Source organism: Dromaius novaehollandiae, chromosome 1 (genome assembly GCF_036370855.1).
Source record: "Dromaius novaehollandiae isolate bDroNov1 chromosome 1, bDroNov1.hap1, whole genome shotgun sequence".
Classification (NCBI taxonomy): domain Eukaryota; kingdom Metazoa; phylum Chordata; class Aves; order Casuariiformes; family Dromaiidae; genus Dromaius; species Dromaius novaehollandiae.
The window spans coordinates 73,375,377-73,396,143 of NC_088098.1; the positions used below are offsets into that span (position 1 = coordinate 73,375,377).

The 20,767-nt window shown below is 40.2% G+C and overlaps 1 protein-coding gene across 1 annotated transcript in view; it reads right to left on the bottom strand.

Annotated features, from left to right (window-relative positions):
- The window catches only part of EFCAB6 (EF-hand calcium binding domain 6), a 110,639-nt gene that overhangs the window by 40,933 nt on the left and 48,939 nt on the right, over nt 1-20,767 (bottom strand). The window contains exons 15-19 of the mRNA XM_064513415.1: nt 18,905-19,072; nt 12,364-12,535; nt 7,206-7,320; nt 3,594-3,727; nt 2,268-2,503 (exon numbers count right to left, since the gene is read on the bottom strand). Of these exons, the coding sequence (XP_064369485.1) occupies nt 2,268-2,503; nt 3,594-3,727; nt 7,206-7,320; nt 12,364-12,535; nt 18,905-19,072 (825 nt within the window). The remainder of the gene's footprint in view (nt 1-2,267; nt 2,504-3,593; nt 3,728-7,205; nt 7,321-12,363; nt 12,536-18,904; nt 19,073-20,767) is intronic.

Here is a 20,767-nt window from a genome sequence, read left to right on the forward strand (position 1 = left end):
GTAAACTTAATTCTTTAAATACTGCCTTATTTCCCTAGCTGCAGGTTAGCGAAGATGTTTTAAATTTTGTAATTCCCTATTTATTTTCAAATCAATGTTGTTCAATTCTTCCTCAAACTCAAGAGCCAGCATGGATCATTTACGCATAGAAGGAAATGTTAATTAGCTCAGAAACAATTATATCCTGGAGTGACTCCAGGAAGATTATCCTTGATTTACTTCAATAACTTAGATCAAAACTGTCTTTGTGAATTAACAAGAAATAGCTGGTAAGTTTAGGTAGTAAGACCCAGATTTGCAAACAAACTCAGTCACTGCTTAGCATTATGAGCACTGAACTTTTGAGGGCCTGGTGCTTCTGAGGAAGTCCAAGTATGTAGGGATTAACAGGTGCCTTGGAATAGGATCCAGCAAAGCTATTGTGCTATGCAGAAAGCTGACTAAATCGACATGCTACGCAAGAACACACCTAACTGGGAACTGGGGGGAAGGGATCTCATATCTCACTGTTCTTTGAAATAGTGCACCTTCCTCTGCGTTAGAAGAAAAGCCCTTCTTTTGGAGCCCAAAGCTCTTTAGCTTTCCTAAGCAATTTCAAGAAAATTGAGGAAAGGCTGCTCATTTCTCTTAACGCACAGCTGCCCATCTCATACTACTTCCTACCACCAGTTTCTCCTCTGGGTGTTGCTTTGTAAGGAAACGCTGAAGACATACGGCTTCTGCGCCCAGTTCACCAGCATTGTTGGACTGCACTCCACAGATCAAGATCTCAAATGAGAGGCAATAGAATATTTAGCCTGCAGACCATGTTAGATACGATCATTACATCTGACCTACCCACTGAGTTCTTGTACCACTCATGGCACGTGCATAATCAGAATTTAGGTCCTGGATAACTGCAACACTGCCAACTGAGTTATGTCTGAACTTCCAGAACTCCAGGTCTCAACAGCCTTTGCCTATGGCTCAGCTTGGATTTAGAAAAATAAATGCCACATTAAGGTATACTAGGTGCCTGGGAACCTTCTGATTCTCAAAGCTTCCTCACTTCCACTATTCGGGAGATGATTCCGTAAACCTAAACTATTGACCATTTAAAATTGTATAAAGACCTAACTGGGAAGCTGCAAGCATTCTCTGGGCTTTCAATCACTATATTTTCATTGTTAGATTTCTAAAACAGTAACAGTTTTTGAAATGAGAAAATTTTGGAGCTAAATCCAAAACGAAACAGAAATGAGAGCAAGACATTAATTCATCTCAGACTCCAACTGTTAGCAAGACCCAGTGATGATCATCAGTTTTCTTTCTTGTTTTAGACTGATGTCCTTGATTCACTCAGTTGTCCAATTCAGGAAAAAAGAAAAACAAACCAAGCAGATAAATATTACTAGCATCTGAGCCAACAGTAACACTGTAAGAGACAAATAAAAACTGGGAAATAAGCCTATGTGTATATATCACATCTTCATTGCCGCAGCAGAGATGAGTTGCTGATCACGAGCTTTTTCAGTCCTGCTGAATCTTGTCATTATTTTTATCAATTTATCTCTGTTTGCATAGTTAAACACAGTTTCACACCGAGTTTTTAGAATGAATTTTTTAGTGCCTAAGTGCTATTTATCATTAAAGAAAAACTCAGGCTTTAAAATTCCAGACATTTCAGACAGTATCACATCTCAGAGTAAAGGAGGCTGCTGCAATGTTTTCTCTATCCTCCACCCACTCTACAGCACCTCAGCATTTTTGCACACCTCATCTGATCTTGTCTACCCTCAGTGCTTTGGTGGTAAAAAGACCTGGATTGTGGACTCCTGGGCTACTCTAATGCACATTGACAATGATACTAGTCTCAGAATTGATAGGGACTGTGGCAGACATGTAATACCCAAGCTGCTCCTCAACCCAAAATGACATCCCCAAACTGTGTGTTCAGTTCTGCACATTCAAGAGACACAGCTGTGTTGTTCAGTTAAGGGGTTAGCTCAGCTCTAAGGCTCTAATTCAGGTACCAGTATATATGTTTAATCATATGGATGTGAACAGTCCCGAGGGGTTATTACTCATTTTAACTGAAGGTTGGACTCAGTATTTTATTTAATTGATCCTATATCACTGATAACTTTACAGAGCTACCCAGCCTCAGTTTGATAAAGATATGCCTTAATCTTTTTTCAATCCTATCTAATACCAGCTTTCATATAGCATATTCATCTCCATAAACACATCAAATTAATGTAAGCACTATACAACCTTTTCTTTCTTACTTGTGAAGCGGAATCAGCCAAGGAGGTACCTCCTTAGTTTCTTGGGTCTGGAACAGTTGACAAAATTCTTGGTAATTTAATGTGGAGGTCAGGTTCATTCTCAACATACCAAGTAGGCGCAAAAACTCCTCATCTCTAAGACTAAACAGAAAGCTGTCCAAGAGGTGTCGAAAGTCAAGCATGTTGATGATACCATCACGGTTACTGTCTGTGTTACGGAAGGCAGAATAGGTGTCCTAACAAGGAACATTTAACTAAATGTATTTACCATGTCGACTACGTATTTTAAAATAAAAATAATAAATGTTTGCTCTAGACTTGTTTTGACAATAGGCAAATACTTTAAGGCAGTTTGAGAATACAAACCTTTTATAGTACCACCTTGCTAAACAATGCCAAACTACTACTTCTGCCAGCATAGGATAGTCTGCAGTAAACCACAGGGCTATTGCTTTCATCTCATGCATGTATAGATCTGAGCACAACCAGTGTGCATCAAAAAGCAAGCCCCCAAGCAAATCTGCAAATTGGCCTCCACTTCCCATCAATCCTATATTGAGAGGTACCTCATTTCTGCCCTTTGTCTTACACATGCTTGGAAAACCTGCTACGAAGAGAGGCTTAACAGCAATTAACGTTGCAGCTAGACAGCTTCTCCCATTAAAATAAACATAGAAAGTCCAAACACCTTTAAGAATGTTGAAGATTTTCAGAAATCACTTGTTAGCATGCCCAGCTTTGCTGGGGGTGTCCAAGTTGGTTTGAAGAGAGGATCCCTTTCCTGATGCTGCTCTTTCCAGTTCTCCCAGGGAACAGGAATGGAATGAACTGAGCAAAAGGCTAATGCCTGCAGCTTCTTTCCTTTTGTGAAATGTGACCTCTCTTATTCTATGTATATCCATGGTGGGATTTCAAGGAGTACATTCTAATGGTAATTACAGAAAATAATATGCAAAAAAGAACCCCTTTTGATAGACTGCACTCATGTGTTCATGGAGTATTCTGTGAAGGAGTAGTACAGAGATATTCTCTGATACTTGCAAAATCTGTAAAAGCTATGCTCACAAAAGAATGGGAAAAAATAACTCAGCTTTTAATTTCTTGGCAAAGTCTGCAGAGAAGGCAGTTAGAAAAAACAGTTTTTGCCTTGAAAAATGAATGTATTTGAACTGGATTTTTCTGAGAGAACAGAAAACATGAAACTCATCATAATTTCTAGAGTTACTTTTCTGACAGCTCACCCAAACCAACTTTTAGAACAAATATTTGTATCACAGTAACAACTAGCTTCCCTGCCAAAAGCAAACCATGGCTCGATGTATTTACCCCGTAGACTTCCATCAGCTTATCATTAAGCTGACTGAGACATTCTTCAGCAGTCATGTAGTGATATTTAGCATTATTTCCTCTGCGGTTTGGGCTGTGACATAATGTAGCTCGTGGCCCATTCAATCTGGCATCTGGAATAATGAAATCAAAAACAGCGAGCATTGAAATGATGATATTAAACATATCTGATAAATAAATAGCACAGTAAAATAACATAAACAGAACAAGAAACCTGCAATCATGATTTTTACAGCCTAAACATGACAAAGTGCAATAGCTGTATACAATATTAGTGGTGACCATCTGATTTCCAGGAATTCCCTCAGTTGCTATGCTTCTTCCCAATACAAGGTGAAGGAAGCTTCTAGAGGGTAACGTTGACTAAAGGAAGCACAGCTAAGACAGGGTCTTCTCCTTTTGCTTTAGCCTTCTCCAGTTCCTGGCTGTTTTGAGGAAGGAGGGTATCAGACTGGAGGAGGAGAAAATGAACACTAAGCAAACCATGATTTGTTGTCATATTGCCTATGTCTGTGAGGGAACATTGTTTGCAGCTCCTGCAGACAGTACCAGAGAAATTAATTTGCCGTATCTTTGACTGCGTGGCACAACTGCTGCATGCTAGACCATCTCCCCTAGAGTAATTCTATTGTGGCTAAACCCTCCACTATTTTGAACCAACACAAGGTATTTCAGGAGATCTGCCATCACAATGCTTCTTACTTTCCAGTTCACCTATACAGCGTCACCTCGATACTATTTTGCCTGATGTTCAGGTCTGGCAAGATTCAGTCCTGCACAAATGGCAGCTTCATATTGTCACAACTTTAACTTTCATTATCTCACAGCCCAGCAGGATCAGGAAAGGGAGACAGCCAGCTTCCCAGCAGGGCACACAACATGTACTTCTAGTCCTGAAGGGCTAAGGTATTTTTAGGCAATAGAAAAGCTATTTTGGTCTCTGTTTGAGATTTTTCTGATTCCTTCTGCTCACTGTGCTGTGATACTCTAGGTACCTATTCTGCTTTGCTTTTGGGGAAAAAGAGACCAAATAACATCTTTTAAAGTCTCTTCAACATTTTAGAGTTTTCCTCCAACGTATGAGCCATATAGAGAACATATGGAAAAAGTAGAATTGTCACTGGGCAGCAAGCAAAAAGGATTTGCTGGGAATGTGCTCTTGTCCATGAAACCTTCATACTACATCCCACTGTCCCATCTCACATGGACATGAACACTGTTCATTTGTACATTTCCATTGCTGAAAGGGTATTTAAAAAGGTATCTAAAAAGAGTATTTTAAAAGGGTATTGAAATCTGTATCTATATTTGCTTGGGTCGATACAGACAACAGTTCATATATAGACAACAGTTCATCAAGTAAGACATTAATAATCCCATAAAGCTTAGCCAGACAAGTCATTCCCTTGCAGCTAAGTCTGGTTTACATAGATGAAACTACAGCAAGAACACACTGTACAACGCTTGGCCTCTCTGACTGTTGAGTGAGCACCAGTAGTTCACCCAGTCAATTAAATGTTGTCACCATCTTTTAGGCGTGGTTTCCTTCATATATTTAGCAAATTTCTAGTATGTTTTATAATAACTTTAACTCATCTCAGATTTTTAAAATGGGAAAAACTCTCAAAGAAAAATGCACACACTGACATTTCACTATACGCTACTCCTAACCAACTGGAAAAATCCTAAGTTAACGGACCTTTCTGAAGGAATCCATTTCTGAAGACAGAAATAACCTACACTTGACAAAAGCCTGTACACCTACTCCAGTGACATCACTAACTGTATTCACTGTGTCATCTTCTGTTTCTTATGATTTTACCCTGTAACCCTCCTCCCCCCAACACACACACTATCCCTCCCTCTTTCAATTCCGGTCTCCACTGAGGTCTAGTCAGGAAAATTTCTACTCGTGTTGTCTTCACACTGAAGTCTACGGAAAGAGAATCAGGTCTTTCTATCAGCACTGTGGCTACAGCCCAAGGGGTTGGAGCTTCTCTTCCTCTCCCCTGCAATTAATCACGAATCACTGAAAAATAAGTCACGTTTTTTTCTTTGCCTTCTGCTTTTTGAGCCTTATGTTAAATGTGGGTTACAGTTTCTTTTACAAATATGAGCTGTAGTAACCTCCTGAAAGAAAAGGTGTGATTCTCATGACTGTCTAAAGGAAAAGCTTTAAATACAGACAAAACACTTCTGATTGATTCTTGACTTAAATCAAAGTGTGTTCACACTTACTTTCATCAAGATTAACTTGTTTCAAGCATCTTTTACTAGGCTACTGGATGCAAATATTTTGAGGGACAGATGATTAGCTGACCATACTCACAAACTTCTAAACACTAGGCCTCAATGAAGAAAAACCTGAATATTACATCAGCCCTGCCACGAGTCAGCTCTCCCCCGTTTCTTAGATCTAAAGAGAAACAATGACAGTAGAAAATAATAGAAACAGTGTGGGAAAGTAAATGGACACCTCTGAGAAAAATAATAAAGAGACACATAATACAGAAAATAAAACTGGCCTTCTTCAAGTCAATGGCAAAACTCCCATTGACATCTGTGGCATCACAATTTTATCCAGAAAATCTAGATCTAAAACATAAAAGAAAAATGTGTAAAAGAAATTAGAAATGAATAATTACTTACTAGACTCAACTTTCACCCAGGGTTCCAGCCTAAGAAAATGAGTTCAGATCTGAGCAGTTTCAAAGAGTCAAAATTTGAAACCCTTACTCATACTGCTGTGAAATCAATGAAATTACTGGTGGAGTAAGGTGAGTAGCTGAACTGAAACAATATGCTCCCACATTACAAAGATATTCCTGTGGGTTGCATTCCTCAGCAACAGTAAATCAATGAAGACCACATCCTCCTTATATGTGTGGACAATATACCTGTGTCTACGCAATCTCACTGGGATTCTATATACTCCAATAAAGCTATTATATTATAGACAACTGCATTTCAGCACCCTGTAGTAGCAAACTCCCTTAACAGCTTTAACATTCAAAAGCAACACTTTAAATTAAAACCATAAACCAGTAAGTAACCAGATCACGTCACAGAGCTGTAGTTGTATATGCTGCTACTAAAGCCTATCACTAAAAGCTTACTAACAGATCTTTTGTACCTGAAAGGATTAGTTACTGTTTCCTGACCTTTTAGACAGCAAAAAAGATGCTGCTGGACAACACTTCTATAACAACAGTTCACTATCAGAACTTGGGATACAACACAGTCCCAAGACTGAACAGGAGTAAGAAATGCTGGGGAGAAGGATCTACACAAGCAGAGAGACCAGTCTGTTACCTTCTGCAGTCTAGTACTGATAACTCCATCACACCCCTCCTGGCCTTTACTTAGTCCACATCCCACATAATCCAGTTTCCCTCAAGCTCTGGGTTAGATATGCAGCAGGTTAACTAGATCAGGAATCAAAGAACTACAGAGAGAACGGTCATCAGCGTCCTGAAATTCATACCACTGGTCTCTTCCTAATTTCATCAATAGCCTTTCCTTGAAAGAGAAAGTTCCACATTCTCCAGGAAAGGTTTGTTTTATGCTGTGTTGCTGTTAAAATTCCTTTACCTTCAAATATTGCCACAAAATCCACATAACTCAACCCTCCATCTGGGAATCCTAACTTTTCTGTTAGTAGATTAAATTGATTGTCATCCATTGGCATGCCATGATCCTCCAACACCTGTCAAAAGAATAAAATAAGATATATAAGCATCTATTTTGTTGCTTAATATGCCATTTTGAATAGTAAATGTTTGGGGGTTTTATCCCACAGCTCAACTTGAAATCACTCTAAAAAGTGATCTCTCTTCCCTACATATACAGTAAACCATCTACATGTAGATTTATTCTATACAACTTCAATTCTATACAGAATTGAATTGAGTTTGCAGAGAGCAAAATTTGACTGTATTTTTGAGACTGGCATTTTAAGCAAAAGCACTGAGTGCCAGACTAAGATTAAACTTCACCTGGAAAGCGAAAGTGCCAGAAGCGATCACTTCACCTCATTTAGCAGACTGAGGAAATTTGCCACGTGTAGAATGTGCTAATACCACTTTTCCCCACAAGACCATCACAACTGATTCTTGGACAAAGAATGCTGCAAAGTGGGCTCAGGCCCCTGAACCATATACAGCTACAGTGAGGCGGAAAGTAGGATTCCTTCCGGATGCTGCTCTTCAAAGCAGATCCAGGGATGCATTTTATGTAATCCATTTTGGCAAGGACCTTTTGGACCATTCTGCATTCTCCCCATGTCCCCTTCTGGGGACCTCTGTCTCCATCTAACAGGTACAACAGTCTGGAGTAGTAGCAGCCTGCCATTATATTCCTCTTCTGTTACCTGCCAGTTGACTGTAAAGGGGTTTTCTCCTCCTTCTCCCACCTCCTGTTTCCCTGAACAGATCCAGTTGCAGCCTTTTCATTTCCTTCAGCTGCTTTGTAACTCCTGATTTGGGCATATCCTTTAGAACTATCCTGCACAGCTCTGTCCTGACTTTCCAAGTGTTTCTACAACAATTACTCTTGCTATTATATTTTAGTTAATTGTACAGACTAAAAGAAAAAAAATCATTAAATGGCTGAACAGCATAAGGAGTGTTAAAAAAGGAAGAGAGAATAATTAGCAAATTATCATTCCTTTCAATGAATGTAAAGCTCTGGATAAGCAAGTACATTTTATGTGCAGTTGAACAAGTATTTACCATCAGATCGAATGCTTAATAGTGGCGATAAGGAAATCTGGCCATACAAATCCAGTCAAAGCTGGAGAGAATCGGTCACAATAGTAATGGGTGACTACAGCCCCAACTATTAGCACTTTCATCTAGAGAGAAAAAGTGATAAAATTCTGCCAAATTGCATACAAGATTAAGTTGTACTAAGGTCTGAGACTAGGTCATTGTCCTGTGCTGACTGGCTCACAAAATGCATAGTTTCTGTATATTTAAAGGAAGAGGAATTGATGACCACCTTATAGTGAGGAAATATTGCGAAGTGGAAAAACACATCCAAATTGTGGATGTTACCCCAGTCCCCTGACAGAGCTTTAGTGGCCAGCCTCCTGAATTTGAACTCTTAATAATCAGCTAAGTCCCAAGGTGTGAAGACAAACTCTGTGCCTATTTGCCCAACTACCAGGACAGCCAGGCCAGTGAAGCCAGAAGTACCATGTTACCCAGCAGTAAAGGAGGTGGAGGTCTGCATCCCCCTTAACTGACTCCCCTCACACCTTTGGCACTCCACAGGCAAGCAGCTAAAAGGAGTCTGTATGCTGTAAGCTGTAAAGAGAAACACAGAGAACTGGCAGTATTGGTATAACCAATATAAACGTTAAGAGGTGCTTTGATGTCTGCAGTTTTCAGTTATTCAGGAATACCAAGAATGCCCTTCAGAGGAATCTAAGGGTGAATTCTGCCTCCTCCCTCCATGTCACTCTAACATAGTGTCATACAAATAAACAGAGCTTATCCACTTCCAAGGCAGACAGCATTTGCCCACTTCTACTGCTTGGCCTGGAATAACAAACCAGAAAACTAGTCCCCTTTTATAGCTATGACTGCCACATTATACTATTTACTATCTGAGTAACCTACTCTACCTCTGGAGCACAAGCAGCTCTGTCCAGCTGTACACTACCTCCCTGGCTGCTCTAGGTGAGCCCTCTCTTTTGTGGATCAGAGCAGCACTTTGTAAACCAGACATTAAGGTGGGAAATGCAGTGAGCACCACATCTGTCCAGCTACAGAGTCAGGATCTGGTCCAAGAATACTGAACCAGTGGAGATCACTTAAATTTTGGTGGGGCCCCAAAATGCTTTACAACCTACTCACCAGGACAACCTTGGGGCAGGTTATATTCCCTGAATGTTGGTACCTAGTGTCATTTGCAGTAACCGGATATATTCGAGACATTTGTATGAGGCTGGCAGATGTGATAGAGGGAGACCTACATTCTTCTGAAGCAGCAGCTGGAGTCCAGGAGAGGTACCCCACAAAGCCTAAAATGGTGCTGAACACCAATTCCTGGATGATCTTCATCTACTGCTGAAACTCTACCACCTCTGGGACAAAAAGTAGCTGTGCTCCTGAACAATTCAGGGCAGGAGGTGACAAACATCTCAGCAGAAGTGTCAGAGAAACTGAAGCAGGAGGAACTTAAAAACTCCAAGTTGGAATTCTGCTTGCACAATGAGGTTAAAAACCTCTTTCTTTTGCAAAAGGGGTGGAGATCTTTAAAGACCATGAGTGATGAGTGACGGAGAATCAGTTTCAGTTTGCATTTTATCTGAAAATGCACATGCCTGGGCAGTTCCCTGAGACATGAGGCAGTCTGTCACATCAGTTCTAATGTGGAGTCCTTTTTAATCACCCTCACTCACACCAGATCTCTCATCACCTTTCATCCCTGGGTATTCACTCATTATTTCACTCAGCATAAGGTAGGGCAGAACAGGACTATTACAGAGAAATATGGCCCTTTTGAATGATCAAAATCATCAGCAGGGCATAGTTCCTGGGCACTATTCCACCCAGCTGAACTCTGCTGACTTTGCAGGGTCCAAGAACATCACAGTGCAGTTATGCATATCCCTGGATGCAGATATATGATGGTTTTTTACCCTTTGTGCATTGCCAAAGCTTAAGGAGCGTATCATCTGTAGCGCAACAAAAGAACAATGAAATCACAAAGATTGACTGTTCAACAGCTTCTGTTGTTATACAAATATCTTAAATGTGAGTTGTACCTAGACAGTCAATGCAGAGGCAAGAGCAGCAGGCTGAATGACTTTGTTCGGCCTAACAGTGATGGAAAGAACATTACTGCATTACTTGCAGGCAACATATAAGCCTTTTAGGTATCACATTGCAAGTATTAATTGTAGTAACCAAAGCTAATGTCCCAACAGTATGTGCCACAGATGTCAGATCTGTATTGCGAGGTTGCAGTATAACTACGTTCTTAATAAATGTATTATTAATAATAACATATTAAGACAAACAAAATATGTTTTGTATGTTTTATATGTTTTACATGTTTTTGTCCCCTTCTTCCCCTCCCCTTCATTTCAAAGCAATTTCACTTCCAGCACACAGCTGCAGAAAGATATCCACTTGAGGGTAAGAAGATGTGAGGCTGGATGCAGCTACAGTGTTCACAGGGGAAGGCTCTATAGTAACAGAGCCTTTGTCCTATCATATGATGTGGAGCACATACCTCATGGGTCTATGCCAAGAAGGGTAGAAAGGCAGACTACAGCTCTGTCATCTCCTTTCAGTCATTACATTTGCCCCTGCAACAGCAGCTGGTGAAAATATGCACAGCCTATGGTACATGGATGGGAAGATGATGTTTATTACTGAATCACAGTAAAAAATGGATTGGGACAAAACGTCCCAAGGGACTATGCATGCTATTTTCAGTGGTACAGATCTGTTTTGACCCTTGCTGATGCCTTGTCTTCCCTCAACACCTGGACAAAGGACAGACTATGAATTACTGTCATAACACTATTCGGCAGCAGCTCTTTGCTTAAAATAAGGTAGAACAGGGGAATGTTACTACCATCATGTCTCTTTTCCTGCCCAGTGTCAACTTTCAGCAAAGCATTTTTTTATCTGAAGTATGAAAAGAAAGAAATGTACAGCTGGGTGACCCAAGCATCACAGCTACAATCCCAAATCCGCAACCTCGCAAATCTATCCAAAGGACAGCATGCAGAGTTAGATAAGCAATCAAGGCTGTGATGGGCCCTGGGAACAGCACAGAAAACCCTACCTCAAAAAAGACACATACAAAATTCAACTGGAAGCCTTGGCAAGTAAAACCTAAATTATTTGAACACATTCTCATTGTTGTAGATCCTTTTATGCTGTACTCACATCAGCTAACAAAGTATCCAAAGCCACCCAAAAATCAAGTAATTACAGTGGAAAATGAAAATGTGGTAAAATGAATTGAACTCAAATAACAGCTACAGAAAGGGTTTCCTCTCCTATCGGGGACTAGTCTGTGCCCTAAAATGCTATTAGATGCATTAGCACTAATTGGCACTGCAGACTCTTGAAAGTAGAGCAGGAACGAGCAAGGAAGAGAGTCAGGGATCCCAGGGAGTGTCTCCTTGTCCCAGAGTGATTGCAACCAACACTGCAGTCCAAGGGCCTTTCACTGAAGGCTACTACACTAGTACACAGCCAGCTGTTGTAGAAGAAATCTGAATGATGGCATAGAAGTAGCTTAGGTCATTCTCCTTAAGCCATGCTGTATTTGTTAAGTCTTGTTCCTCACCCAACTATATCCAGTGTCTGTCAGCTACTAGCACACAGTTACAAAGAGGGCTTAAAGACTCTGAATTAAGGATAAATAATTCCTTGAGATATTCCCACTCATTTTGCATAAAAGGTGCATTGTGGGTTGACAGTAAATGTCTAAGTCCCATCCACGTCTCCCCAGTTCCAATTCGTACATGTTCCTTTTGACATCTGGGAGCAGTGGAAGTTTTCAAGATGTATTGCTGCCACAGGATGACAATTTTTTGTCTTTTTAAAGCAAAGCTGAGATTCTTTCTCATATAATAACCTGCATGAGGCCTGTTTAGCTCATTAGTGACTGAAACAATCCTGGAAGATTTAACTCTAGCTGTGTGAACCAGCACGATGTTAAGGCAATAATCATCTTTCTGGGGAAAATACAGGGCAAAGAAAAATATCTAACATTTTCCTACCTTCTGCAAACCAACTTTAGTAATTTTCCCATTTGATTGCTTGTTGTAGGCAAGAAAGCTGTCTTTAATAGTTGCTGCCTGTTGTAACACTTTGTCCTTCAGCCTTTCAATTACTTCATCAACAGTTCTATTCTTGGCATATTTGTTAGCTTGATCTTCAATCTGTTTCATTCTAAAATTGAAAGATTGTGCATGCAGACAAGTCACTTATTTTTTGTAGTTGCAAACATTTGATTCAGCAATAATGAACAAGACTTCTTTAATGACAAACAAGACATTGACATGGGAGAAGCTTCTTTGATGCAAAAAGATAGGTTGATCAAATTAAAGCACATGTTGATTCCAAGGCCTATGTTGTGCAATCATTTCTTAAGTACAGTTTGCTCTACAAGAGAAAAAAAAGATGAATGATACTGCTCTGAAGTATTTATTTTGCAAATCCTAGACCTCCAAATCCTGGACCTCCAAATTACAGGCTTAGTTAGTTCATCAGACTACACCAGCTAAGGAGCCATATTTATCCTTTAGTACATATTCAGTTGCCATAAGAGGCAACACGAAGCCAACATGAAAAAAGTTAATGAGTCTTTTCATTGATTTTAAAAGGAGAAAATGTATCTTATGAAGTTTTCTCTCTTCCTAGGAAGGTGAAACCTCCACCTCATGGATCCCAAGTAAGTGACCTCCACTTTTTTTCCCTTGTGAGGAATGGCCAGAATATCTCTTTCTTTCTCAGGCTCTATGAGAAAGTCCGTAGATATGGACTATATACTTTTCCTGATGAAATACCACAATCTTCATCAGTAAGCTGTTAAAGTAAGTCACAATTAAATATTTAATAACTTTTAATGACAGAAAAGAAATTAAATTAAAGAATATGTAATGTGTCCCACTTGTATCTATTTTACATCTGCTATGGATTTACTATAGCCCATGAAAAGGGAAGTTAAAACAATTATTTTTGTTAAGTCTGAGAGCACGTATTACCATAAAAGCAAAATGCAGAATTATTCAGCGTCTTATTTTTATAGATTTATTATGTATGTTTTACAGTATTCCCTAAAATTGAAGTTAATCTTAGAATTTCAACTCTTGTTCTGAAAATATGTTCATGAAAAAAGTTTTGCTTTGATCTGAGCAGCACACTGGCGAATAACTCTAAGCCTCCCAAGAGTGATCAAAAGATGACAGTGATTGGTGACTCCCTCCCGAGGATGCCAGATGGACCCATCTGCTGAAGGGACCTGGTCTCCTGAGATGTCTGCTATCTTGCCTGAATGCAGGAGGTTGCCAGAGCATTACCAGCTTTTCCCACCCCATCCAGTTGACCATTACAGTCTTCTGTTTATCCACAAAAGCCTTGTTATGAATGACCCCGAGAAGATGAAAAAGTAACCACAGTGCAAGTGATGAAGATAGATAAACTTGGATGTTGTTTATACCATTCCTCCTAACTAAAGTTCAAGATGGTTACTTGTAGGATGTCATCAGCAAGACCACCTGCCCTGGCAGGGACTTATACTTCCATGGGCTACCGGGTAAAACTAGAATCCAACTCATCAAAAAGTGGAAAGCTGTCTGTATCTACTACCTCGATAACCTAGTGGGGAGGCCTTGGATTAGGATTAAAGAGAGGAGCTGTCATAAAAGCCCATTGGAAAGCATAAACTACAGCAACTTAGCTGAGGGCCTAAAAATAGGTGAAACTGGTTTATAGATTACAGTCTCATAGAAAAGAGAAAAACAGACAGAATGGATCAGTCCATCAAATATGGTGGTTATCTGTATATGAATATAAAAAAAATATGGCATCAGCAACAGGAGCTGTAAGTCTTAAAATAAGCTAAATTATATATAAATTGATATAATTAATGGGATAATTCACATGACTGGAATAAGCAGAGAGCTTGTTACTGAAAGACAAGTGAGTTGATGAAGACAGATACATTGTCCTTTACATCAAGACCATTAGAGAGATTCTTAGAGATCCTTACGATTTGGTAAATTAAACGTTACTGAGAGGTCTACTCGTAAAAGCCTATGAGAATATGGGTGCTAAAATTGTGGGACACCTACTATGCAACACTAACAGGGAAAACAGGATTTGGATTTGAAGCTTTTGGAAATTTGGAGATTTTTCTGAGCAAAAATGAGGCAAAATCATCCAGGGAAAGGAGCTGGTTTTAATCAGTTGGGTAATGATTACAGCAGGTTGTTCAGCAGATTGTCAGAATGTATCAGTGACATTCTGCTGATACCACCAAATCTAGGTAAGGGAAAGTCTTCCTAAATTTCATCCTAACTAACACAGAAATACTGCTTGAAAAGGTGAAATACAGCTTAGGCAGGAAGATGATGGAATGACAGAGTTTATAACCCTTGGAAAAGGAAGAAAGGAGGATAGTGAAACGAACAGTAGATTTCCACTTACTCAAGGAACCAGTACCTCATGTGAAATGGGTCTAAAGGGAAAGTGACTTAAGGAGAGCTGGCAGCACATAAGTGAAACATGTAACCACAGTATAAGATAACAGCATGAGTATATATGGCCAAAATCTGAAAGGCCATGACACAACATGAGATTTGATATCAAAAATATCAAGAATATTAAAAACTCATTCCATTAATGCTTCAGTAAAATAAGAGAGATCAAGGAAAATTTTGGCTTGCTATTCAATAGCAAGAGAAAACTATCAACAGATGACATTAAGGGATATTAAATATTTAAAGCTTTTTGGTTTACATTGGTCTTCAATAAAGAAGTCAAATGTAAGCAGGTGGCTTGAACAAGGAATACTAACAACAAACAAGGAAAGAAAAAATTATAGAATACCGCTATTTAGTCAAATTGGTACTTAAAGAACTGGCTAAATCGGTTTCAGATTTGATACAGAACTTCCAGAATTATGCAGAAAAGCAAATACACTACCTACCTTAAAAAAGAGGGCAGGAGAAGAACTGGAGAGTTACTGACATATTTCTAAGAAAGCTATTCCTGCTTTCAGGCAGTAATTACACAGTCACAAAGAGTTCAAAGCCTGTTAAGAGACACAAGAGCCACTAGGGATTCTTGAGATCTACCCTGATTTCAGGCAAGCTTATATTTTAAATTGTACTCCCCTCCAACCTGCACCACTTTTACCTTGGTTTCCTAAGGAAACAAGAATAATGCAACCAATCTTTTAATCCACATGTCTGTCAGCTTTCCCCCCAGAACTGGAGCCATCTACCAGTTTCAGTCAAAATTGAGAGGGGGTAGATATGCAAGCTTACAAGTTTTGTGAAACTGACAGTCATGAAAAGGAGAGAGACTCCTAGCTGGGAAGGCAGGGAAAACTCATGCCATTATCTGTTCCACTTGTTAGCAGCTAGCCAAGCAATCAGCATATGTGTTTCCCTGGGCTAACCACCTGCCATCTCTTGCCCAGCTGCCACCTTCAAGTATTCAGTGAGAAGCAGCATCTTTTTCTACCTGCCATAATAATCTGCAAGTACATTTACCCTGTGTGAGATGCCAAACCCCACTTCCTGCACATTACCATCTCACTGGAGCTGGGTCTCAAAGTTCTTCACTTAAATGTAACAACCGCTGGTCAACTGTAACACATCAGCCCTGGATGCCATAATGCTTGCTGAAGTTATGGATAATGCTCCAGATAGTGCCTCACAGAAGTCAAGGACAGAAATATTTATTAGTGAGGCCACTGATGTATCCTGGGTTTAGTGTAGTGTCCCTTGACAGAAATGTGATCTATGTTGGTCATTCATCTGCATTTTTTATCTGGCCAGCTCTCTGCTCTGACAGTCTTTCAGTAGAAATGGCATTGGACCTCCCAGGAAATCTCTGAAAGATCTGTTCCTATCAATAGGAAAAGAAATCTCTCATGACCTCAAGGGCAGGAGGGACAATCTCAGCTTGCAGAAAACAGGTTGATTTCCTGATTGAAGTATAACTCAGATTCTACTTTAGGGACGATCTTGGAACAGAACTGCAAGAGCATTCCATTCCCCAAAAACATTACATAGAGAGGTGGCCATAAGGTCTTAGATATCTCCTAGTGTACTGCAAAAGTAATTTAGGAAAGACTTTCAGAGACAGAGACAGTCAGCTAAAAACCCTAAAGATTAAGTGGAAGGTCCACTGCGGAACAGGGTCTTTCACAGGTAGGGACACTAACCATCCCAGCCTTTAAAAAAACTTCAGTGTAGAAAGGTGTGGAAATACCAAGGTCCCACCCACTGCAAACTATTGGTCCTAAATGACCACTTTGGTAAGAAAGAGTCCAGACTTACTTTCCTAGAGACTTCTCGTAGTATTCCTTTTCCATTACTAATCATAATTTCTCATAATTTGGTAAATGAAAGCCACCCAGCATCCACGATGTGACAAGGAGAGAGATAACTTTAAGATTAGTCGGGTGCCGAAGTTTTGTTTGAGCAGTTTCAGGGGGAGGGCAGAAGCCTTGAACTCTAGCCTAAGAGGTATAGAAGGTGTTGATACCAGAATTGCTTTGGCCAGGCTGGAGTGATCAGAATTATCAATGCAACCACCAGACAACATTGGAACAAGAGGAACAGGAGGGAAGACGTTAGCTAGTGCTCATACATACAGAAGGAGGAACTTACAGATTCAAGACACTGACCAATTCAGGAATCAAAAATCCAAAGTTTCTGTTCTGAATTCTTCAAAAATGCCCATATCTGAAGCAAAAACATCAAACTTGGTATGTTCCTGGTACAGTTACCAGCTTTCTGCACAAGGGACTGACTCACTTCTGTGCTGTCCTGACATGGGTAAAGTGGCTCAAGCCATCTGCCTGAGAACTGATGCCATGTGAAATGCCGACAGGCTGTCAGGCAACAGTTCCAAACAGTCGACCACTTCTCAACAGGCAGTGACTGACAGCACTGTATAAAGCAGTTTAATGGCCTCTTAACCAAAAGCCACTTTGGCAAGAAGGGCAAATTGCCGCCTTCTTTAAAATATCCTAAAAGGCTCCTAATCTTCCCAAGACCTCATTGAGAGAGAGATAAGGATGTCCCAGTGCCTGAGAAGCCTGAGAAGCCGGGTAGTATGCTTTTCCTCTATTTTGCCTTACTAAAGCAGAGTTTGGCAAAGGGCAAGAAGTGGACTCTGGTGAGTGTAAGCTGTCCTTCTGCAGGGTCCTCAGGAATTCTGCTGCTGGAATCCTCATATTGCCAATTCAAATGCCAAATATCCATTGCCAATTACTTTATGTTAATGACAGAAACATGAAAGTCATGGTGGGCCTACAACCCATTATGCAAGGGTGTTGCTTACAGCTGCATTAAGTGTGGCCCTGAAATTGGTATTCAGGGTCAGAGTTCAGATGCCGTTGTTTATTGCCCATGTTTGGTGTCCCTACAGCACTCAGTCTTCTTTTAAAAGTGTGTAGAGGTCCCGCGGCAAGGCTCTGAGAGAACAAAATGGAGACAACAGAAATGGGCTTTTTGAGCCATAGGAATAAGCTGTCAGTTCTGAGGATGTGTGAATGCACTGACGAGGCAATCTCTAGAGCTGCTTTGAAGAGGATTCAGATGGAGACTTGGGAAGCGCACAAAGACCAGATAGTTGAAGAGGAAACAAAGAAGTCTGAGAAGAATCTGGGGCAAGGTGCATCACTGACGGAATTTCTGAGTTCAGATCACCCTGTCTTGAGAGCTCTGGACAGGAATGTGAGCTTTGCACACAGCATTCTCTTTTTCATGAAATACCACCCTCAAAATGAGGGAAGACAGGCTTTGAGCATGCCTCCATGGACTAAACCTAACCCATCCCTAACCTTAACACTAAGCCTAACCCTAGCCCAGTTCTCCAGGACTAGGGTAAAGCATTATCCAGGCTCAGGTGAAAATATACGTGTCCAGAGTCTGAGTATGCATGTAGATTTCCACACAAAAATAGAAAAAATATTTCTGAGGGAAGCAAAGCTCATTCCATTACAAGAGATGTTTTTTTCCCCTTGCTTATGTATGCATTTCCATATATTAAAAAGTACCAAGTGAAAACAATCAGTGGCTCATATATCTTTGTAACCTGGGTGCCAGTATCAATGATGCTGATTCAGCTACAGGCTGTAGCAATGACCTGCAGAAGTGACAGACATCAGAAGGAGCAGAGTTCCCAATCCACTGATAATGTTCAAACCCAGTTCCTGAGTAATGAGCTACACTGGTTCTACAGAGGATCACAAGCTTACACTTCAGATGTTACCTAGAGGACAGAACTCCAACTGTAGAATGATGCAGTGAGATACAGTCCTTGTGGACCCTGTAAAGTGAGCTCAACCATTTTTGCTTGAACCTGAGAGTCTTTGATGAATGATCCATACATGTTTGCTCTCCTGATGCAATGCTTTGAGTGTTGTACAATTTTGAATGTATCTCTGTGAAATGAGAGATCAGCCTAGGACAGTACTTACCATTAGACAAACAGCATGTATTCTCAGTCTTTCTGCAAGTATCTTTTCCATATGTATTTTTTCTTTATATTAAACAGAAAACTGTATTAATAGCATACCTTTTTGAAAGATCTCTTTGCCTTTTTTCTTCTCTTTGTTTGCTTCCCTTTGATATATGTGAGCTGATACCATTTAAGTCATCAGGAGGAACAGCAACCTTTAAGCTATCCAAAAGCATGTTGTAAAAGATACCACCAGAAGATTTATCCTGATATTTATAGCATAACCTGGATAAAATAAGAATTTAAAATAATTTGGGAGATTGGGAACAATGCATAATACAAATGTCTTAAGACAAAGATGATCAAAGCAACACATTTGCTTTCCATATACAGTTAAGGACATCATTCAGAAGGCTGTCCTTAGGCTTTGGAAACTAGCCTTCCTAGACCACTTCTGTAGCCTACCGAGAAATCAGGAACTAGCTTTCCTAGACTACTCCTGTAGCCTACAGAGAAGTCAGGAACTTAAACGCTGGATGATTATCTGGAGGACCTCCACTGACTCTAGAAGGAGCCTAAGGAGACAAGCCTCTCCTGCCTAGAGTTAGCCTTAGTGAATACTCAGCATCATTAACACTTGGATTAAATGGTGGACAATTGGAAGAGATTTGTCTCACCTGACACTGGCTTGTCAAATTTGGCTGAAGCGGTGAAAGAAGTAGCTAAGAACACAGCCACTGCACAACTAAACCTGACAGAAATCATGAATGAAAGCCCCTGTTTACCACAACTTGCAATCTGGCATATAAATGTAAAATGAAATCACTAGCAACTTAAATTAATACTCCTGGCTGTGAACCCTAGCAGCCCAGGAGCAGACACGCTGTCTGTACAGCCCCCTCTGTTACACTGAAGGTAACTTCCAGCGGAGAGGTTGGGTGGGTAGCTTTCTGGAGCTGTTAAATTACCCCTTTAAATCATTCCTGTATAAATTAGCAGAGCTCATGAATCAGAGCCCTTGTCATCACTGTGTCACTGCTTCACTGAGCTGTTTAGTCTTCCAAGATTTCATTCATGTTCATAAAGCTTTTGGTCATTCCTGGACAAAAGTAGAAGGCTCCTGTACTTGTACTGCGGAAGCAGAGCATTTTCTACACTCAGCTTACCCAAGTGCCAGCCCTATTCAGACTGCCACCAAAAATACCTTAAAAAAAACACTTGGAACTTAATGTATCAAGTGCCCCAATGCCTTCTTTCTGAAATACATAAATAAATAAATATACACTTCCATTTATTTCTTTTGAGAAGTCTAATCCATAACATACACACTGCAGGAGCAGAAGTGTCAGAGGGATGAGAAGGAGAGGAAAGAATCTCCATTTTCTAGTGTTTGCTAAGCCCTGCTCAGTTAAAACAAGTGTAGCCTTCACACAGAAAATGTCTGTGAACACCATAGAGCAACATCTGCTTTGTGAGTATAATCCATAAAAGGCTTCCAAATGCCCTTAAAAAGTGTTCCCTCTTTTCTCCAATCTGAATGTCATCTCACGGGAAGCCATCTGGGACAAGCATGCCAGTTATTCTGCTGCAGCGACAGCAGTATTGTCCTCAAGTGCCTCAGGATGAGTCACATCAATGCAAAAGTCCAATTATAGTAGAAGCCCCCCAAAGCAAAAGTATCATTTTAAATAAATAAGACTGATGTAGCTGAACCACTGGAATTCAGAATGTAATTCAGTCACTTTGTCACCTTTTGCTCCAAAACCCTGCATCCCTTAAAGCACCCATGTTAAATCTCCAGTCTCATTATGACATTCCCACCACAGATGTGGTAGTCTTAACCCAGTATGTGTGCATTTAAAAGAGTCAGTTACATCCTCTTTACTTCTTATTTTAAAAGACAGCATTTTAAACGTGGCATCTCTTACCACTTTAGAGCAGTGAACGAACACTGCCATCCACTGTTTCTCTGCATAATCC